Below are 22,072 nucleotides of genomic sequence, written 5' to 3' on the forward strand. Positions count from 1 at the left end.
GCAGTGCATGGGGCCAGCAGGACAAACACCGGTGTCACCAGGCAGGGTCTGAGGCACTGGCTAGGGTCTGCTGGGCACCATGGGCGGTACTGCTATGGGCACTGAAGCAGCACGCTCTGCCCCTGTAAGGGGTAGTGGTGCCCGGAGCCAGCAGTCACTGTCCTGCTAAATCCCTGCTTTAAGGAAACATGTTTAGGGGAGCAGCAGACTACCTGGGGAATGGGGCCAGGTGTTAATCAGGGAGCTGGTTAAAGCTTGGCTGTGAGGTGACCCTAGGAGCAGGGAGCCCCTGGAAGCAGGTCTGGAGCCTGGCTGTGGGTGGGCTGGGGAAGCAGACCCATTGCACAGCCCCAGGGTGGTGAAATCCTGGCACAGGGGGAAGGGTTTGGGCCTGGAGGGGCGGGGGACAAAGGAGATGGTATCTTTATACAGACTTGATAAATTGGGCCCCAGGCAGGGGAACGTGCCAGGAAGGTGGCTGTGAATGAGATACAGGGCAGGAGCAAGGCAGTGGCATGCCAAGCTGTGCCACAAAGGACGTGCTCTGGGGGGGTACCCACTTCGCTGGCATTGTCTCTTCCCCCCATAGCGCCTACACGTTAGTAAAGGGGATTGCACAGTGGATCTGCTGCAGGGAGTCGGAGTTGAGCACAGCCCTGGATGTGTCTGACCAAGAGTGAGCTCTGGGGCTGGGCCTCACAGTAAGGTGGAGCAGGTATCAGGCTTCAGGACAGGTCACTGCAAGGGTCAGGAAGGAATCCCTGACCTGCTCCCCCCCCCCCCTTCCCCCCGCCCCAGGTAACACTGTACATCTGGCCAGGTGTACTCGGTGCTAGGGGAGGAATTGGCCATCACGGGTAAAAGCTCTAGATTAGCTGGAGCAGATGGGCTGCCCCAGGAAGCAGATGGGGCAGGCTGGGTGGGACCCAGGGCCGAGCTGGTAAGATTCACTGCTGTCTCCTATTCCCCTGTGAATGGGGGTCCTGGAGAGGGCAAGTGTGGGGCTAGTGGAGCTGGACAGGGCAGTGACTCAGCCCTGCTTGTCATGTGCCCCACAAGGAGAGCATTAACCCTTACAGCCTGTGTGGGGCACACAGGCCAGCGAGCAGGGAGGGATTCCAGCTGCTGGGGCCTCGATCCAGGAAGGAGGCTGGAGCCAGCCTGCCTCCCTAACCCTCACTAGCACCTCCTACCAGAGCCACCAGACCACAGGGGCAGCCAGCTCCTAGGGGCTTAGCCAGCATTTGCCATGGGAAAGGGTCCCAGTGCTTAGCAGGAGAGCACGGGGCTGGAGCCCCCCCGGGGGTGTCTGATCTGTGGGGCTGTGGCTGCTGCTGGCCAAGGTTTGCTAGCTGACCTGGAGCCCTGCAGGGGAAAGCTGGGTGCAGGCTGCGGGGAGAAGTCTCCTGGCTCCCTGCACCCCACCAGCCCCTGCTCTCCCTCAGAGCTGTCCTGCCTGGACTAGTCCAGCACATCCCTACTACCTGTGCGCCCAGGGGCAGTTCTGAGCCACAGGGTGAAGGCCAGTGTGGCTTAATCTTATCATTCACTGACTGTTAACCTCCAACATGTCAGGATGAGTCAGCGGGGGCGGCCGGGGGGGGGGGGGGGAGGGGGGGGGAGGATTGGCCCCATGGGACATTCCAGGTTAAGCTGCACAGTGCAGGGGCGTGGAAGAGCACTCATTGCTCTCCAGCTCCTGTCCTTGGAGGATCTCAAAGCCCTCGAGCAGCATTCATTTATCCAGCCCACAGCCCCTGGGGAAACTGAGGCACAGAGCCAAGATGTGACCTGCCCGAGAGGACCAGGAGCAGCACTCCCCCTCCTGTGCCTAACCACTCCACAGAGCACCTAGGAGGGGCTTTCACCTGCCCCTGCCACAGGCCAGTGCCCAGCCACGTGAGGAGCCAGGCTGGGCGGGCCCATGGCAGATGCTCCCCGGTGCAGCCAGCCAAGAGGGAGAGCAGCTGTAAGGTTTCCCTGACTCAGACAAAGCTCCTCAGTCAGTAGCAGCAGAAAGTGGCTTGCTGGCTCTCTCCTGTTGTCACATGGCAGGTCCCTGGAGCTGGCCCAGTACTAGGGGCCCTGTGGCTTTCCTGGCCACGGGATTATGGGGAGACAAGACCTTGGGTCAGCCAGCAACAGGGCTAGCAAATCCCTGAGCCCAGAAGGGCAAGGCAGATCCGCAGCCCTCACTTTCCCAAGCGTGCGGCCCTCTGCGGGGGCTGGGTGGAGCCCAGAGCCCTCCAGCTGCAGTGCTACACTTGGCATGTGCCAGGGCAGCCCGGGGCGGGGAAGGCTCGGCTGGTGTGGGGCCTTGGAGGGAGGGAATGGCCTAGTTTGGCAGCCCCCCCTTCAGGTCGGGTGTGGGCTGGGGTTCTGCGCCTGGCCTGATGGACAGTGCTAGGGCACAAGTTGAGCCCCCCATGCCACTGTGCCTACAGATGCACAGACCCCAACCCAGAGGTGCTGAACCATTTGCTTTTCCACTGGAGCTTGCGATGACCATGGGTTTGGCTCACTGCCTGGGTTTAGCCCGATGTTGGCAGGATGACTGGGCGCTTGGGGGATGCACACAGGGTCACCTGCCCAGATCAGGATCTCGCTGACATCTGTGTGAAGCTGGAGTCACCTGCTGGCACTGACACAGCTCCTGGGGATTCCCCCAGCTGTAACCATGAGCAGAGGCCAGGCCAGGATCCCATCCAGGCCCAGAGGATGTGTGTATAGACAAACCCCTGGGAGATGCTCACTGCAGTGTCTGGAGCGCCTAACTGGGCAGCCTCGTGGCCTCTGTGGGTGGCACCATCATGTTCCTCATCCCTCTCCTCCAGCCATTTGCTCAGACGTGTTGCAGACTGTTAGAGGAGACGCACACTGTGCTCTCGCCTATGTGTTGCATCTTTCTTGCTCTGGTTTTCCTTCATTTTAAAATGAAAATCATTGGTGGGTGAAAATCTACTGCTCACTCCTTATGCATAGAGGAGTCCCAGTCAAAGAAAGAGCCTGCAGCATTCCCCGCCCCTGTACCATAGGGCCCAGTTAGAGTTACCCAGATCATCTTAGCACCAGCATTTCCTGACTTAACCCCTGGCGTCTGTAACCCAAGCATTGCCCTGGGGACAGGTTTGCTATCCCATACAGAATGTGGTCGCAAACAGCTCTATTCCATGCCAGCTCTACTCTGTGTTGGCACAGCCCCTCTCCCTGCCCTCTGGGTTAGTGTGATACAGACAAAACTGCACAGGATCATTTCAGGGGACAAGACAGGATGTCACGTTTATTATAATAACACAATTTGATTTAAGACCAATAACTAATATCTAATGACCTACACACGCACACACAAACACCCCCAAATGTTCTGCAGCTGCTAGATAGTTACCAGTCCTGAATGTAGCTTGAGTTCGTGGCTTGGGTTATCATAGAATCATAGAATATCAGGGTTGGAAGGGACCTCAGGAGGTCATCTAGTCCAACCCCCTGCTCAAAGCAGGACCAATCCCCCATTTTTCGTAGTTTGTGGCGGCTAACTGGCCAGGAAAGCCCGGCACAAGGAAGGGCTGGGTCTCTGTGGGGCATGCACCGATCCCCTTCCATGTTGGCAGCGGAATGTTACTCTCCAAAGTCTTCCCTCTCACCCATCCTTTTTGTAGGGTTGAGTTTGGATCCAGAGTCTATAGGTCTTGCTGTGTCACGCTGCCTCTGGGTCCGGTGTGATTGATCACCTGTCAATTGCAGACATGACTTTCAGCCTGGGACTTGGCTTTGATGTTCCTTCAGTTGTACTTTTGTTCTTTTCTTTTGAGGGTGGACTCCTCTTACTTTGTCAGGGCTGTTGTCTGCATCTTCAGCCGCTGGTGTTTACGCTTTATTTCATCAGGACGGGCTGGGGCTGGAGGTTTATTCCATCATCCACACATCCCTCATTCACACATCTAAACTACACGTATCAGATTACAGCAGGGTTTTGCAAAAATGAAGTGAGCATTTTAAAATGGAGTTTGGGCTACAACATGGACAAGTGTAAGGAATAGCAGACAGAGAACAGAAGTTCCAATATGAACAAGTATAATGAATGACAAACAGTGAGCAGAAGTTACAATGTTGAAGCAGTGCAAGTTTCAGGGATTTAAGCAGCAATTGGATTGAAAGTGAAACTCAATTAGCCAGTTATTGGGGTACCTGGTTTATGAATGAATGTAGTTTCATTCATAAAACTTTGCTTATGAAGTTATATTAATAAAGTGAACAATTAAAAACAATTGAATTGATCAGTTCTACATTAGGGCCACCTTCCAACACAGATAGGCCTACTCCACCTGCCCCACCAAAACGGGGCCCAGGCAGGAACTCTCCTAAAGCCCAGAGGTGTCCAGGGCCCAGTTTGGGCTCATCCCATTTCCTGCAGTCCAGCACAAACCATCCTGGTCAGGGGCACCTCCAAACCGCTGCGTGGCTGCTCCCACGCCTGGCTGCTTCCCTGACACAGGGAGAGGCCCCATGTTGAGAGAGGCCTCATGTTCCTCTGTGCAAAGGGCCAGTTATATAAGTGCCAACCCCACACAGGCAGCACCAGGGCAGACCTTTTCTAGGCTCCTTCCCCACAGCTGGGAACACACCCAGGACAGGCAGATCGCAGGCCCTAGGGGGATACAAGGGGGCAGGCCCTGCTGGGCTCCTGCCCTCAAAGCCAGATAAAAACAAGGGCAGTTCAGAGGCCCTGCCAGGCTCCTGCAGCTTGGTCACTTTGTTTGTTTGATTCTGTTTCCAGGAAAGCCCTGAGTTGACCGTGGGGAGGCAGTGGGCCATGGAGAGCGAGCAGGGGCTGGGAGCTGGCCAGCGAGGGCCCTGCTCCAGCTGGGTCACAGGGTGCAGAGGGCTCCTCTCCTTTACGTGGGGTGGGGGGTTCACTAACATGCCTGGCCTGAGGTGACATGGCCAGGACCCCACCCTGCAGGGGGACCACCTGGTCAACCTAGGGCCCTGTGATCAGGGGTCATGGGAGGAGGTTCTCGGGAGAAAGGGTCTCCCTCCCCCATCAGAACAAAGAGCTGGAGCAGGGAGAAAACAGGTCCCCCTTACCCTTGCTGATGTACGGCACCCTACAACTTCCCCTGCCCCCCAGTTCACCTGCTCCCTCATTCAGCAGCCAGCTCCCGCAATGCTGTGCTCTAGCCAGTTCCAGCCCCCCAGCTTGGAAACACCCCCAAACCCAGCCCGGGGCAGGAAAATGCAGCTGCTCAGATCCATTGCTGGGAAGCCCCATGGCCATGGATTCTCTGTAACCTGAAGTCTTTAACTCATGATTTGAGGACGTCAGTAACTCAGCCAGAGGTTAGGGATCTATTACAGGAGTGGGTGGGAGAGGTTCTGTGACCCGTAATGTGCAGATCAGACTAGATGATCATGATGGTCCCTTCTGACAGGGTCCTGCAGCCTGTCAATGGAGGGGAGGTGGACAGAGCTCAGCGTGGCTCCCAGACCCCAGCTGCGGCAGGGAGAAGAAGCCAGGGATCGGGAGTGAGGCAGAACCATTGTCCGGTCATAGGCCCTGCTCCGACTGGACATTCGGCTTTAATACACATTGATGAGTCTCCGCCCTCTTGCGGCTCTACCGTTTTTGCTGCCCCAAGCAGCGAAAAAAACTTTCGCCGCCAGTGGCAGGAGAGAGCCAAATTGCCGCCCCCGCGGAGACTCTGCCGCCCCTTTCTTGGAACGCTGGTGCCTGGAGGGGTCCCAGCCAGGCACAGTCATCAACCCAGACAGAGAGGGGTCACTCTGCGCCTCTGAAAATGCAGCCACCTGGGGGTGGGGGCTAACAGCGCATAGCAACGGTGCCAATGGCTGGGAAGAGGGAGTGCCCTAAAGAAAGTGCAGGGGGGGGAGGGGAGGCTGCCTAGGCTGGGGTTTGTGCAGGCCTCCAGGGGCCCCTCCCCCGTTAACCAAAAACGGTGGGGGAGGGCTAATGACCATCAGACACTTCACAGACACTAGTGACCTCGGCCCCTCAACATCCAGGGGTTGGGGGTCGGTATCACTGCCCCATTGTGCAGATGGGGAAACTGAGGCAGAGAGCTGCAATGGGAGCCGTCCAGAGTCACAGGAGCCACAAGTACCCCTGACACCCAAGCCCGGCTCTGGCAGCTGGTCCCTCCGTGGCCGGTCTGGGCCTGCTGAAGCACGGCAATGGGTCAGAGGGGGGCAAAGCCCAAGGCCCGGATACCAGGGTGACAGGCGCTTGGCAACACAAGGGATAATTAACGAGAACAGGCGGTACAAAGGAGTGACCCCGCAAAGCACCCGCGGGCTCAGTCAGCAGCTGCTCCGCTCACCCTACGCCCCCTAGGGCTCCGCCCCACTGACCCGCGCGGCCCGAAGGCACGTGGGGGGCGGGGTGCCCGCTTCCAACATGGCGTCCGAGGCGGCGGTCGCTCCCGTGAAGCCACTTCCTGCGCGGGCCGTGCCCGGGCGCAAGATGGCCGCGCCCAGCGAGCTCAGGGTGAGCGGAGCCGAGCGCGGGGGCCGGGCCGTGTGAGCGCCGGGCGCGGGGCAGCAGGGGGCGGCAGCACCTAGAGGCACCGTGCGGGGCAGGCCCCCGGCCTGGGAGCCCCCCAACCCCTGCCCGGGGAGCCCCCAGCATCCAGCCCCCCAACCCCTGCCCGGGGAGCCCCCAGCATCCAGCCCCCCAACCCCTGCCCGGGGAGCCCCCAAACCCTAGCGGGCCCCCCAACCCCTGCCCGGGGAGCCCCCAAACCCTAGCGGGTCCCTCAACCCCTGCCTGGGGAGCCCCCAGCATCCAGCCCCCCAACCCCTGCCTGGGGAGTCCCCAACCCCTGCCTGGGGAGCCCCCAGCATCCAGCCCCCCAACCCCTGCCCGGGGAGCCCCCAAACCCCAGCGAGTCCCCCAACCCCTGCCTGGGGAGCCCCCAGCATCCAGCCCCCCAACCCCTGCCCGGGGAGCTCCCAAACCCCAGCGAGTCCCCCAACCCCTGCCTGGGGAGCCCCCAAACCCTAGAGGGTCCCTCAACCCCCGCCTGGGGAGATCCTTCTATACCAGCCCCCCAAACCCCTACATCCCCTCCTTTGCAACCCCACTGCCCCCTGCCAACTAGCTCTCCATCCCCTACCTAGGGCTTCCCCCCCAACAACTAGCCCCCCTGTTCCCTCTTCCCCCTTGTCTTGTGGGCAGTTATCCCCTCTCTCCACCTCAGGGCACCTTGTGCACCCCAGCTCCTGTGGGCAGCCACCCTCCGTCCCGGGCTCTGAGTTGTGCTGGCCCAAGGGCCGGGGAGTGGGGACACGATCTCAGCCCAGCTCCGTGCAGGTGTCAGACCCCTCTGGGTGTCATGTGCATAGGGTCCCAGGGGCTGGGGGCAGCTGGGTGTGCTCTGACTGGGGAACCCGTGGCGCCTGCTGATCCCACACTCTCCGGACCTTCCCTCCTCAGACTGGAGGCAGGGATTTGAGGGTGGGTTGGAGGGCGGTTACGCTCCTGTGTCCCAGGGCCAGGCGGCGTGGCCTGAGGGGTGATGGGGAACGTGCTGGGACCAGTGCTCGACTTGCACAGACCGCTGCGCCGGGAGGAGCCGCTTACCAACCCGGGTAGCTTCGATGAGCTCCACCGGAAATGCAAAGGTGAGTCGTGGCCACCCCTGGGACAGAGGCATGCTGAGGGGATTGGAGAGTGCGCTTCTGCCAGCCACTGCCAGCAGGGGGTGTTGCAGGGCCCAGGGCAGGGGCGATGGCTGTGGGGGAGCTCCCAGCTGTTCCAGTGTCCCATAGCAAGAGTGCTGTGGCACTCAGCTCTCCTGTGGGATCGTGTTCTGCGAATGGCAGCGCTACAAGTGACTGTGTGCAGATGGGAGGGAGTTAATTTGTGTTAGATGGCTGGGGATGGTCTAAGCCCTGGACTAGTAAGGGTTGAGGGAGGATGGGGGTGAAGACCCAAGTTGCCTTTCCTCCGACTCATTGTCCTTGTTGAGCTCGGCCCCAGCTGTGGGGCCTGGAGCACAGAGGAGCCAGCTGCCCTGTCTCTGGCTCCGTGGGTCCTTGCGTTGTGTGTCTAAGCTCCTCTCTGTCCCATCTTCTTACAGAAGTCTTCCCCCAGCAGATGGAAGGGGTGAAGCTGATCATCAACAAGGCCCTGAGCAGCCACTTCCAGGTCAGTTGAGGCTCGTGCCTCCAACTGCTTTCCCTCCTCCCTGGGACCCTCCAGGCCTTAGCTTAGCACCTGCTTCCCCCTGTGGAGCTGGAGGGCCCCTTCCAGTGCATGCCTTGGCCCCTCTGAAGCCAGGAAAGCTTGGGAGGAAGGAGATGGGGGATGTGGACATGTTCCCTCTCGGAGCTGGGCTCAAACCCACCAACTAAGTACCCACCGACAGGTGGCTGGATTGGCGTGGGTGTCGAGGTGAAGATCTGGGCAGGGGGTTGGCGCAATGAGCGGGGGCTTTGTCACCTCACCCACCCCTCTTCTGTAAGGACACGCGCCCCCTAATGTTTGCTCTGGAGGTGCGGCCTGTGGAGACTACACATCCCAGTGTGCAGTGCAACCAGGCAGGTTCACACTGGGTCGCCAACGGGGGGCGCTGTACTCTCTGGAGAAGGGGAGCCACAGCTGGGCTGTGGGGGGCAGTGATCAGGTGGCACTGTCCACGCTGGCTGGGCTGGAAGGAGCTGGAGCCCTTGAGGGTTGCATACGGCATCCTACCCTACCACAGCACAGCCTGACCCCCTTGTGTCCTCCCCAGGTCACCCACACCATTCACATGAGCACAGTCGGCCAGTCCAGCTACCACTTCAACACCACCTACGTAGGGGACCGGCAGCTCAGTCCCACTGAGGTGAGCTGGGACCCAAAGTGCAGGGGGCTGGAGCAGGTGCTGGGAGCCAGGCCAGCATGGAGTGGGGTCTGAGACGCACAGATCTCAGCACCCCACAGCTCCCCTTGTTCTCAGTGGGGGCCGGGGGATCCTCCAGTGTACTTGGTGGCAACTGAGCATGCTAGAAAATCTGCCCATGAAAGCAGGGGGCTGTGACCAGGACTCCTGGGTTCTATCCCTGCCTCTGTGACTGACTTGGATCCCTTCCCCCGTCTCTGCAGCAGGTTTGACCCGGAGCTCGCCCTAGTGCTAGGGAGGAGCAGATCTGGGAGAGATGCTAGTGTTGGTCAAGGCCTGAGCCTCTTCACAGGGAGCTGGGTCAGGTTTGGGACCCTGGTGTTTCTGCCCCAGCAGTGCGAGGGGTCCCCTGCTGAGGGATATATGGGATCCCCACACAGGCTGTGTTCCGTGGCAGGTGAGTGACTGAGCCCCAGTGGAAGATTCCCTCGGCCTGCTGGGTGGACGTGTGACCTGCCACCAGCAGCCACTGGGAGCCAGCCCTGCCACTCACCCCCCGTCTGGGTTAGAATCCCTGGATCCTGCTCATGTGGGCATCCAGCTGGCACCATCTTGCCAGGTTCTTACGGGGAGTGCTGGGCAAACCAGACGCCTGAGGGACTTATGACCCGTGGCAGCAGCAGCGCTCTCCCTCCCATCCCCTTCAGAGCGGGCCTGGGGCCACAAGCTGGCTCCGAGTGCGCCTCCTTGTGGTCACGCTGCAGTGCGGTGGAGGAGGGCTGGATGCTGCAGGGCCCCCCAGCCAAGCTGCCTCCAGGGCCCAGTGCTGAATGGGCTTCCTGCCCCCCGCCCAGGGAGAGAACCTGGCACCTGAGTGCGCCCCGAAGGCCCCAGCACTGTCAGGAGAGGGAAAGGAGCCAGTTCTCCCCTCGTTCTGAAGCCATCGCAGGGTGCTTTGGAGCCTGACTCAGGATACTTGAACATTGAGGGCTGACAGCAGCCCACTGGCACGGCAGCCACCCTGACGGGATTGGCATGGCCATGTGTGTGGGCCAGGGCTCTAGCTTGGAGGCTGGGCCTGGGCTGTGTGTGTTTGTGTGTCGGTCCTAGGGGTGGGAATGGGGGTCAGGCTGAAGTGTTGGGGCTTAGCCCCCAGTCCGCTCTCTCCTTTTGGAAGCGCTTAGCTTGGAAGGTGCCACCAGGGGGAGCAGGAGAGCCCAGCGTGTGCTCAGTCGGGAGCCCCTGTGCGAGGGAGGCGTGTGTGAGGCATGGGATGGGGACAGAGCTCCAGCGGGGGGGGGGGGGGGGGGGGGGGGGGGGGAGGATGATGGGTGTGGAGGCCCCCAGCACAGCTAGTGCTCCCAGGAGCCAGGCTGAGGAGACCCGGCAGACTTGCTGCCCCCTGCCGCCGAGCAGAGTGGGAACACGGCAGCTGGGCAGGAGGGAAGGTGCCCTAGGCAGACGGGGGCCGCCAGGGCTGCTGACTGCCCTATCCCTGGGGTGCGTGCAGCTGGTGTGGGGCTCCCCCGAGGGGACCCAGCACCTCCCGGCGTAGTCCCATCCCAGCGCCATGCCTCTTCTCCCTGCAGACCTTCCCCATGCTCGTCGGGGACATCGACAGTGGTGGGAGTCTCAACGCTCAGGTGCTGCACCTGGTGGCGGAGCGGATCCGCACCAAGGCCGTCTTCCAGGTGAGGCCCCGCCCTGGGCCTGCAGGGGAGTGGTGGAGATGGGTGTGGGGCAGGGCATGTAAAGGGAATGGCATGTGGGTGTGGCATGGGGAGGCAGGAGGTGCAGTGGGGGACTGTGTGTCGGGGGGAGGTGTGGCATTAGGGGGCCAGGGTGTGTTGGAGGCGTGGGGGGGCATGGTGTGGGAGAGAGGGTGTGGCATTAGGGGCTGGGCATGTGTGTGAAGGTGGAGCTGGGGGGTTGTGTAGGTGGGGGAAGCAGGGTGTGGGGAGGAGGATGGCTGGGTGTGTATGGAGGTGGGAGTAGGGTGTGGGGGAGTTGTGGAGGTGGGGGGAGCAGGGCGTGGAGAGGAGGGGGATGGGCGCGGAGGTGGGGGGAGCAGGGCGTGGAGAGGAGGGGGATGGGCGCGGAGGTGGGGGGAGCAGGGCGTGGAGAGGAGGGGGATGGGCGCGGAGGTGGGGGGAGCAGGGCGTGGTGCAGAGTCGGGGAGCCTGGCCGCATGTGGGGTGTTCGAAGTGCTGACTCTGCAAGTTAAGCGCTAGGACCTTGGTGGTTGCTGCACTCTCCCAGCCGCTAATCTGGCCATGCTGACCCCCTAGAGCCGTGGGGGGCTGGAGCCCAGCCAGTCCCTGTGCTGCCTTGGGCGCCCTGGGCTGGAAAGGAGAGGGCTGAGGCTGGGGGAGGGGCTCCAGTTTCTCAGCTCCATGCAGAAGCGCTGGAGCAATGAGGGCAGCATGGACTAGTGGCTAGAGCAGGAGTGGGAACCAGGACTCTGGGTTCCCCTTGCCTGTTCTAATACTGCCTGGCAGTTGCTGTGCCTCAGTTTCCCCCTCTGTGCAGTGGGAACAGTGACACGGCTCAGCCCCTGTCCCCTGGGGGGCGTATGGGGACTGCTCCCTCAGTGCCTGCCCCCCCCCCCCCGGCAGTCTGCAGGGGAGGGGCCAAGTGTTCTCTCCCAGTGCCTGCTGGGCCCCTCGCAGCCCCTATGTGGTGCTGCAGGTTGTGTGGTTCCAGCTGTGGCTGTAGCCAGACCCCGCACCCGTCATGGGGGCACTGTGCTTGGGAAGGGATGAAATCCCCTCTGGTGCCCAGCTTCCCCACCCCCTTGAGCAGAGTTTACCCAACGCACCCCTGGGTACTGGGTGTGTCCCAGTATGCACCAGTCATGCGGGGCTTAATCCCTGCTAATTAGAACTCCCTGGGGAGGCTGTAAATGCAGGAGTAGTTGGGGGGAAATCTGGGTGGAGCACCGGTTGGGGACAGAGAACCCCAGGGCTGAAGGGTGGGGGCAGGGAAGGCTGGGTGGAGCAGGAATGCCCCCCATGATCATAGTGAGCCGGGGGGAGCTGCCCTGGGTTGGGTGGGGACCTGCTTTGGGTTTGCTCTTCTCTGCCAGGGCCTGGCTCTGCTTTCCCCGGTGCCAAGCTGTACCTGGAGCCCTAGCAAGGGCCCTCCAAGGGGCTTGAGGGGAGGACACAGTCAGGTTATGGCCCCAGCTGCTGAGGGAAGGAGAGTGGATAGAGGTGAGATTTACTGGCTGCTCCCCAGTGAGCCCTCGTGATGGCATGAGGACATGGGGTAAGGTGTGGGGCAGGATTGTTCATGGGGCTGTGATCGGGAGGGACCATGGGGCAGCGTGGGGCATTAGGCAAGGGTTGGGGCAGGGTTTGTGGTGGGGCTGTGGGGCGAGGTAAGGGTTTGGGATGAAATGGGACCAATGGGTGAGGTGTGGGACAGGGCAGAGTGTGAGGCTGTGATGGGGATGGGGCAGGGTGGACAGTGGGGCTGGGGGGAGGCATGGGGCAGGGGCATGTGGGGAAGGGCATGGGGAGTCTGGGGTGGGGTGTGGGGAAGGGGGTGCTGCGCCCCCGGCTAAGCCCCCACCGCTCCCTGCAGACGCAGCAGGCCCGGTTCGTGACGTGGCAGTTCGACGGGGAGCTCCGTGGCGACGACTACACGGCCACGCTAACGCTGGGCAACCCCGACGTGCTCAGCCAATCAGGTGAGCCCCACCTTGTTGGCCCCGTTGTCCTGCCTTACTTCCCGTCCTAAACTCTCCTGCCACTGGCTCCTTCCACCGCCCGCAACCCAGGGCTCGGCACGGAGCAGCCCCCGCAACCCCTACCGGGTGTGGACAGCCTGGCGCCCAGCCCCATGGGCATGCTGCTCTGGGGCTAGCAGTGGGGCAGCTGGCTCTGTGCTGTGGGGCTGATGAGCCCCCCCATGTCAGATGGGGTGGGGAGCGTGGGTTAATGTGCAGGGCTGGGAGTCAGGACTCCTGGGTTCTGGCACTGAGTCGCTGTGACCTTGGGCAGGCCCCTCCCTGCTCAGTGACTCAGTTTCCCGTTGGCTGGCCCCGGGAGGTGGCACTGGAAGGCACCACACAAGGCCGAACCCTGAGAAGCGTAGCGAAGGGGTGGCGGTTGCGGGGTCCGGCGCTAACGGTTTCTCCCTCCCTGCAGTCATTGTGGTGGCGCACTTCCTGCAAAGCGTGACCTCGCGGCTGGTGCTGGGCGGGGAGATGGTGTATCACCGGCGCCCGGGCGAGGAGGGCGCCATCGTCACCTTGGCAGGGAAGTACACGGGTACGAGCCTGGCTTCGTCACTGCTCCAGCCCTGACTGCGCCAGAGCTGAGCCTTGGGGAAAGGTGGGGAGGCTGTCCCAGCCCTGGAGCACAGAAATGTCATGGGATGGCACAGCTAGTATCCCTGCTTAGAGACCCAGGGCGTGGGGGGCAGGGGTGGGACTGGGGAGCATTGGCTGGGATAGCAGGGGCTGTGGGTCAGCACAGAGGGGCATGGCAGTTGAAGCCTGTGCAGCGCCTACTCGAGCTGTCCCCTCCTGGCCAGGCTTCCGCCCCAGCACGCTTCTGAGTGAGTTAAAGGCCATTCCAGCCCCTTGCCAGCTTCACTCCCTCTGTATCTCTGCAGCTCTCAAGTGGGTGGCCACGCTGAACATTGGTTATGGCGGAGCCCATGCCAGCTACTACCACAGAGCCAATGAGCAGGTGAGCCCAGTCCCCCTGGGGACTGCCCCCATCCTCCAGGGCAGCCGTGGGGCGCCTCTCACCTTGCGCTTTCTCCCCTGCAGGTGCAGGTCGGGGTGGAGTTGGAGGCCAACACCCGGCTACAGGACACGACCTTCGCCTTTGGCTACCAGCTCAACCTGCCCCAGGCCAACATGGTCTTCCGAGGTGAGTGTGGAGCCGGGCCAGCCCCCACTCGTGCAGGGGGCTGGCCAGGGCTGTGCCAGTGTCTCCCAGGGGGCAGGGCTTCTCAAGGGCCATTGGACCCACAAACGCCCTGCCCTCACAGTGCCAGAAGGTGCAAAATCACTCCTCCTCCAACATGGCTGCATGGTCCTGGCGGGAGCCTACTGGGACTTGGACTGAGGATGTTCACAGCTGGAGTCTTCCCAACTCCACTCTGGGCTTTTGGCCTCTGATCCCCTCTGCCCACTGGCTGAGGGCTGGCCCGGGCCTGGAGCCTGTCCTGTACCTGCTCTCCCCTCGCTCCTCTGTGCCATGTGGGAATGTCCCAGCTGCCCTGTCCAGCTCGCAGCACCATCTTGGGGCTTCGCAGCAGTGAGCATGGAAGCAGGACACCCCGGCTACCACAGTGCAGGCCTAGAGTCCCTGAGTTACAGGGGAATCTCCCTGTTCTGAGCAGTATAGGGCCTATTGCACACAGCAGAGCTGTTCGCATCCCATCCAGTAGGGGGCAGTGGCGAACCACCTGCCTGTTCATTGTGTGTAAGGCTGTATTAGTGAAAAGGGCTAGAAGCCTCTGCCCAGGGTTTGTGAAATCTCCCATCCCCTCACTGAGCCAGCCAGTCCCCCGACCCTGGGACTGGACCGGAGCCAGCATCTCCTAGAGGGGAAAAGCCCCATATCCCATCTCCCCCTGAGCCAGTAAGCACCCCCTACTTCGGGGCTGGACCATAGCTGTCGCCCCCTGGAGGGGAAAGGCCCCACATCCCCCAGGTCAGTTCCTTCGCCCTTTGGCCAGATCAGAGCCAGTGTCCCGTAGAGGGGAAAAGCCCTGTGACCCATTTCCCCCAAGCCAGTCGGTTCCCTTTCCCTGGGGCCGGATCAGAGCTGGCGCCCCCTAGCGGAGAAAGGCCCCATGTCAATCCATTCACCCTTGGGCTGGATTGGAGCTGGCGCCCCCTAGAGGGGAAAGGCCCTGTTCCTGAGGGAGCGGGGCACCAATCTGGCTGTGTGGGGCCAACCCCCAACTGCATTGAGTGCTGGGAGCACAAGGGGTGGAGACAGCAGCCAGCGTGCCCTGTGACTTGTCCCGGGGGCTGCCAGGGGGCAGCAGCTGATCGACGCTCAGCCTCGCCCTGGGAGAGCTCCCTGTCTGTGTCCCCCGCAAGTGCGCTCAGGGCTGCCTGGCTGCTCCCCCCTCTCCCACTCTGGCTGGTGGCTCCTGCTCCATTGGCAGCTCCTCTGGCCTGGGGCTCCTGGCCCTTCGCTCCCCTGATTCAGCAACAGCCCCAGAGGAGCTGGGGCCAGGGAGGAGGAGCTGGTGACCTGGTCCCCAAGGCTCAGGCAGATGGCATGCTGGGGGTCTGCTCCTGGCCCGAAGGCCCCAGGAGCAGCCCTGTGCTGGGCTCTGGGGCGGAGCAGGAGGGGATTTAGTTGGTGTTGGTCCTGCTTCGAGCAGGGGGTTGGACTAGATGACCTCCTGAGGTCCCTTCCCACCCTGATATTCTATGATTCTATGGAGTCTGGGACTCAACCGAGGTTTCTCCAGCTGGGAATGGGGGGGTCTGAGATGTGGGGGCCGGGCTCCAAGGCATGGTCTCTCGGCTGCTGGGGGTGGGGATGCGCCCAGCTGTCCACTGGCTCCTGTCCCCTCCCCTGCAGGCCTCCTGGACAGTAACTGGTGCGTGGGGGGCGTCCTGGAGAAGAAGCTGCCACCTCTGCCCGTCACCCTGGCCCTGGGCGCCTTCCTCAACCACTGGAAGAACCGCTTCCATTGCGGCTTCAGCGTCATCGTGGGCTGAGGGGGCAGTGCCGTCGTGGGGCTCCCTGCTCTCGGCCCAGCCGGTGGGGGCAGGGCAGAGCAGAGCCTGGCGCCAAGTGGATTCTGACTGGTTTGCTCTGGCGGGAGCAGGATCCTGGCCATGTGCGTGGGACGGGGCTGCTCGCCAGAACCTGGAGGGGGCGGGGGCCTGCCCATCACCTTCCTGCCTCAGGGAGCCTTTGTGCCATGGAGCCAGCACCCTGCTGGGGCCGGCCTGCAGCTGGTCCTGCCCTGAGTGGCTGCCCTTGTGTCGAGAGGGCATCTGATACCTGGTGCCCTGGGTGGGGGGCCCTGTGCTGTGAGGCGGTTCGGGGGGCTGCCGCTTTGTGTGATGTTCTCACTCCGTGTACGATGACTTGGAACCCGATTAAAGTGTTTGAGCTGAGGGGTGGCTGGAGTCAGTGACTCGGGGGTAGGACTTGGACACCCCCCACCCCACCCTGGCTGCTCCCTGGGCCAGAGGACAAGACTTGGTCCATCCTGCTACCCCCACTCTGTCCCCTGGCTTCTGCTGGGGCTTGGCTGGGCTGGCTGCTCCCTGGGATCTCGCTCCTCAAGGTAGCTCTGTAGGGCTGTTTAGAGCCAGGCCTGGGAGCTCTCTGCTCCCGTAGGAGCCATTGCTGCAGGTTGGGAGAGGTTCAGTGGGGAAAGTACATATGGGGGGGACCCTCTCCATGCCTGGGTCTGCCCCATTGCTCAGGGCGTTGTTGCACAAAGCACCTTTGAAAGTGGGGGGGAGTCCCCCTAAGCTGTGAGCAGGATGGGACCTTGGATACACAGCTGGCTGCCCTGAGCCAACCCCTGGAGGGCAGCAGCACTACCCCACATGGGCTCCAGCCCCTGCAAGGCATCTCTGGGCTGGGGCCGCACAGAGCTCCTTGGCTGGCTGGGCATGCAGGGGCCTCTGCCCGCCCCCACCCCCACTCCCCGAGGGTGGCTGCTGCACCACCCTGCTCACTGGGCTGGGGCAGAGGGACCTGCACAGGAGAAGGGCTTTTGTCCCAGCAAGGCCTGCCCTCAGCCCCCTTGCTAGGGGTAGGGCTGGGGGCACAGGTATGTGCCCCCATTCATGGAAGGGCAGGAGCCTGAAGAAGCGTGGTGATTTCCCAGAGAGCTGGCAAGGCCAGGCAGGCTGAGGGGGAGGATGGCAATGCCTGGGGGGAGGACATGAGTGGGGACAATGTGCTTGGGGTGCCAGGCAGGCTGGGCATGGTGCAGGAGCTCCCCCCACAGCTCACATTAACTCCCTCTTGGGCCTAGAACGTCCCCTCTGCCCACACCTGCCCATGCTGACCATGAGAGCTCCCCCCGCCCCCGCATGGGCAGGAGGAGCCGTGTAGTCCTCTCTCCCACTCCTCATTCGATTTCTGTTTCTTCCAGCCTCATCTGGCTGGGGGCACCCCCTCTACCCCCCGGCACAGCCCAACCCACAGAGCCAGGATAACAGGTGCAATGGAGCCCAGCCCCACTAATGTGCCTCTGCTGAACCCACTCATAGAACAGTGGGGTATCCATTTCCCCCCAGGCTGGAGCAGACACTGATTCTCACACTCCCCCGTCCTCCCCGTACTGTAGGTTTGCTCCCTGCCCCCCAAGCTGGGAGCGCTGCCTGGGGGGTGGAGCGCCTGGTTCCTTGGCTGATCTCACAGGACCTGGGTTAGAGAGGCCCAGTGAGCCACCCTCTGTAAGGAACCAGTTGCCCCCGGGGCAGGAGGAGGTTTCCCCAGGTGCAGCCCCTGGTGGCTTATGGCCTCACAAATCCTGCACCTCTGGCCTAACCCTCACATCTGCAGCTAGTCCCCAAAATGCTGCCAGGCTTCTGGGCCTGGGGGCGGGGCAGGGATGTTGCATGGTGTGGCTCTGAGACCCACCAAACTCACTGCATACTGTGGCCACTGGCCAGCCATGGGAGAGAAGCAGCTCTGATCCCGGCTGGGCTGGGCTGGATTTGCACTGGGGAGCTGCAAGGGAAAGGCAGTGCATCATCAGGCCCTATCAGCACTGACCTGGCTGGGGCTGGAATGTAGCAGTGGAAGTGCTGGCCCTGGGGGGGGGGCTGATGCAGTGAGGTCTCCCCATGCCCCAGGTTCACATACAAAGGCTCCCCCATGCTGCATCTTTAATAATAAGGTCATGTACTGCATTTTCCTGCTTGGCTCTCAGGAGCTGCAGACCCAAGGCCCGGCCACCTGCCCCTAAAGCAGTTGCTGGCAGCATAAGTAGGTTGTTATCCCCTCCGTGCAGCAGCCTGTGGGTCACAGCTCAGCGGCAGAGCTGGGGGCAGGACTCGGAGGCGTGAGCCCCAGTACAGCACTGGCAGCTCGGGGAGGCTTCTGCTGTTTGGCCCTGGCTGAGCAGAGCTGCTCCAGGTGCTGATGGACAGTTGGTCTCTGCCCCGGAGCAGAGGGGAGGGGCCAAGCTCCATGCACCTGCTCCTGGCCTCTTCCCCTCTGCTTTCAGGATGGCTGCAATGCGGAGAGGAAGGGCACATGACTGCCCCCAGGCTACTGCAGTCAGCCAGCCCCAGCGCTCACCTGCCTCAAGGGTGCCCTACCCACAATCGCAGCTCCGGGCCCTGCCCCGGGGAAGCTGGATGCTGACTGTAAGCTGCAGTTATGGACTCACGCTTGTTCAATTAGCATGTGGTAGGCAGGGCACGTGGCAGACGGTTTCCTTTGAAGTCTGAGGCCTTTGCTAATAAGGGCAAATCCTCCCTTGACCTGATTCAGAGCAGGGAGGTGAAAGCAGGTCTTCCCCACGCCCCGGCAAGTGCCCGAACCATCAGGCTGCAGCGGATCTGGGCCAGGGTTCTCACCAGCTCTTTAGAGCTGTTCCACAGTGTATCAATAATTAACTCTTGGGGCTGGGAGAGCATGAGGCATTGACCCGGGATGTGGGTGTAGGCCCTGTGCCAATGACCCTGCCTGATTGTGCACTGCCGGGGGCTTGGCAGGGGAGCGCCTAGCATGTGAGTCCTGCCAGGGCTTCAGCAGCAGTGAGGTGCTGTGTGTTGCTGGCTTGTGTCCCAGCAGCACCACCAGGGTTAGGTGGCAGGTGAGCGGGGTTTGGGGCATAAATCCCTCTGAGGATCTAGCCCTTGTGTGCGGCTCAGCCCCCCCCTTCCCCGAGGGCCCTGGGTACTGGCGGAGCTGGGCTCTTTGGACATCTCACCAGCTGGGTGGGACAGTGGCCAAGTGGCATGCATGGGTGGGGGGGCATGCCTGGGGCCTTGTTGTGGCATGACAGTGTCTGGCGGTGCTGGGGAGGGAAGCTGCAGGGCCCTGGCCAGCGGTGGGGCGATGAGATGGGCATAGACTTTGCCTGGGCAGCTGCAGGGTTGTTCATGTCCATGAGGTTCCCTGTGGGTCCAGAGGGCAGGTCTCCCCTTGGCTCCCAGCAGCTCTCACACATTTCAATGAACTTGATGTTCCCGGTGTCACTTCGCATCCCCCTGGCTCCACCGTAGAGCCATCGCCAAGATGCCAGGCGCTGTGCAGCTACAGAATCCACCCATCGCCCCAGAATCTGCTCCCCCCTCCCACAGAATCCACCCTCACCCCAGAAGCTGCTCCCCCCTCCCCTGGAATCCACCCCTCACCCCAGAATCTGCTCCCCCCAGAATCCACCCCTCACCCTAGAAGCTGCACCCCCCCCTGGAATCTACCTCTTGCCCCAGAAGCTGCTCCCCCGCCTGGGATCCACCCCTCGCCCCTGAAGCTGCTCCCCGGCCTGCCCCAGAATCCACCCCTCGCCCCAGAAGCTGCCCCCCCCCGAATTTGGAAATGTGCCGCGAGGGTAATGGCTGCAGAGATGGCTGCCTGGGTCCACTGGGAGCCTGAATGCAGAGCGCTGGGGCTGGTGCAAACTGCCCTATTCATGGCGAAGAGGCATTAACTCTGATGTCCGTTCAAATGCCAGCAGCGCTGCTAACTCTCTCAGCACTGTTCATTTGAGCAGTACTCTCATAAGCCCAAATTCCTGCCCCAGGGACCAACACCCCTCCCCTCCCCCCACATTCCTCTCCTCTCCCCCGAAACCAGACCCCTCCATCCCAACAGGCAGGTTGCTCTGGCAGGAGGGAGCGGGTTGGCTCCCTTGTTTCCATCTTTAGCCCCAGTCAACCCCCCCCCCCCCCCCACTTTGTGTGCCCTACGGCTGTGGCACGGTTCTCGCCCCGGAGCGTCCCAGACCAGGCATCCCTGTTTCAGTGTTTGCTCCGGGGTCCTTGCCCTGCAAAGGAGCATTAAGCTCCAGCATCTGCCCCCGTGGCAGCTCCTGTGACCTGAGGGGCAGAGCTGTGCTCTGCTCCCATGTGTGCGTGTAGCCGTAGGGCAGGGCCTGGCTCCCTGTGGCACCTGGGTGCAGCAGGCACTAGGGCTGGGACCTCACTGATAGGCCTCCGTGGGGTTGACAGAGACTCTGCCCCCTCGGGCCCCAGCTGATCTCGGCCCAGAAGTTGGCTGTTGGGAGCCACAACTGATGACGAGCAAGCAGCGGCTGGGCTGGCATCATGACTGGTGACGAGCCAGCGGGGGCTGGGGGTGAACATGTTCCCCCAGTGCCTGCAGTGCATCCCCCGGGACTTGCCCAGCTCCACACACTGGAGACCAGGGAAACCAACCCAGCTTGCAGCCTCGCTCCCAGGCAGCAGCTAGTGCGCAGGGGGCAGGGAGGGGCCGCATGAGGGAGAAGGTGCCAGGCCTCTTGTCCCAGCACCTGTGGGCTGGCAGGGACTCACCCATGTGGGAGGCAGCTGCCGGGAAGGCTGGTGCTCCCCATGGCCAGTACTCACTGGTGACATACCAGGTAACCCCGGGACAGGCACAGCAAACAGCAGCATGGGCCACACGCCGTGCACGTGGACGCACAGCATGCACTGCACATAGAACACAACACTGCACATGGAGACAGCACAACACACACTGAACTCAACCACATAACACGCATTGCGCACAGACACGACACAGACATGCAGCACACACTGCCCATAGACACAAACACAAAATTAGTCTCCCTGTGCCCACACGACACCCCCCCGGCCACAGCGTCACTGGCACTCCCTGGCCCAGCGACTCTTTAATGATTTATGCAGAGTGGCACCGCAGCGGGAGGTGAGCTTGGGAGCCTTCGCCTGGGAGGGGTGAAACCCAATGCCCTTCTCCCCACCAGGCAGGGGGATTGAACCGGGCTCCCCCAGGCGAGCGCACTAACCCCTGGCTGTAAGGGAGATGCCACCTCCACCCCGGTGTACAACTAGCCCCGAAGTCTCCACCAAAGTGTTTTAGCCAGAAGTGGCTGGTGAGGTCACGGCGAATTGTCAGATAGACTCAGGTCAGCTGACACGGCACTTTTCAGCAACTCAACTCGTCAGCTGAAAAAATGCACCCAGTGCTAAGTGACACACAGAGATATTGACACGTGCACAAACCCTGCCATTAACACACACGCACAGACACAGCCTGCCAGTAACACCCCCCCGCAATTAACACCCACCCACAGACACACACCCTCACACACATACACACACACACACACCTGCCAGTAACACACGCAAACCCTGCCATTAACACCCACCCACAGACACAGCCTGCCAGTAACACACACACACACACCCTGCAATTAACACCCACCCACAGACACACCCTGACACACACACACACACAGCCTGCCAGTAACACACACAAACCCTGCCATTAACAGCCACCCACAGACACAGCCTGCCAGTAACACACACACACACACACACACACCCTGCAATTAACACCCACCCACAGACACACCCTGACACACACACACACACAGCCTGCCAGTAACACACACAAACCCTGCCATTAACACTCCGGCAACGAATGGAAGTTACTAGATCGCAGGCCCTCGTTCTAATGGGAGACTTCAATCACCCTGATATCTGCTGGGAGAGCAATACAGAGGTGCACAGACAATCCAGGAAGTTTTTGGAAAGTGTAGGGGACAATTTCTTGGTGCAAGTGCTGGAGGAACCAACTAGGGGCAGAGCTCTTCTTGACCTGCTGCTCACAAACCGGGAAGAATTAGTAGGGGAAGCTAAAGTGGATGGGAACCTTGGAGGCAGTGACCATGAGATAGTCGAGTTCAGGATCCTGACACAGGGAAGAAAAGAGAGCAGGAGAATACGGACCCTGGACTTCAGAAAAGCAGACTTTGACTCCCTCAGGGAACTGATGGGCAGGATCCCCTGGGAGAATAACATGAGTGGGAAAGGAGTCCAGGAGTGCTGGCTGTATTTTAAAGAATCCTTGTTGAGGTTACAGGGACAAACCATCCCAATGTGTAAAAAGAATAGTAAATATGGCAGGTGACCAGCTTGGCTTAACAGTGAAATCCTTGCTGATCTTAAACAAAAAAAAGAAGCTTACAAGAAGTGGAAGATTGGACAAATGACCAGGGAAGAGTATAAAAATATAGCTCGGGCATGCAAGAGTGAAATCAGGAAGGCCAAATCACACCTGGAGCTGCAGCTAGCAAGAGATGTT

The 22,072-nt window shown here is 61.4% G+C and overlaps 1 protein-coding gene across 2 annotated transcripts; it reads left to right on the forward strand.

Moving 5' to 3' along the window:
* Positions 1–6,706: 6,706 nt before the first annotated feature.
* TOMM40L (translocase of outer mitochondrial membrane 40 like) lies at positions 6,707–15,945 on the forward strand. Of its 2 annotated transcripts, XM_007069945.4 has the most exons (9): positions 6,707–7,638; positions 8,097–8,164; positions 8,751–8,843; positions 10,430–10,531; positions 12,426–12,531; positions 12,992–13,114; positions 13,461–13,537; positions 13,621–13,723; positions 15,401–15,945. In XM_007069945.4, the coding sequence occupies exons 1-9, from the start codon at positions 7,533–7,535 to the stop codon at positions 15,538–15,540; spliced, it is 918 nt and encodes a 305-aa protein (XP_007070007.2). In that variant the 5' UTR covers positions 6,707–7,532; the 3' UTR covers positions 15,541–15,945. The 2 variants fall into 2 exon arrangements, with proteins under 2 accessions (XP_007070007.2, XP_043391301.1); XM_043535366.1 differs by lacking the exon at positions 8,751–8,843 and having other exon boundaries at positions 6,854–7,638.
* Positions 15,946–22,072: the final 6,127 nt, after the last annotated feature.

Source organism: Chelonia mydas, chromosome 24, assembly GCF_015237465.2.
Source record: "Chelonia mydas isolate rCheMyd1 chromosome 24, rCheMyd1.pri.v2, whole genome shotgun sequence".
Taxonomy (NCBI): domain Eukaryota; kingdom Metazoa; phylum Chordata; order Testudines; family Cheloniidae; genus Chelonia; species Chelonia mydas.

Coding starts and splice junctions, on each gene's coding strand:
- TOMM40L (XM_007069945.4), top strand. CDS start 7,533: ATGGGGAACGTGCTGGGACCAGTGCTCGACTTGCACAGACCGCTGCGC. Junction 12,532..12,991: donor CGACGTGCTCAGCCAATCAG/GTGAGCCCCACC, acceptor CCCTCCCTGCAG/TCATTGTGGTGGCGCACTTC. Junction 13,538..13,620: donor ACCACAGAGCCAATGAGCAG/GTGAGCCCAGTC, acceptor TCTCCCCTGCAG/GTGCAGGTCGGGGTGGAGTT.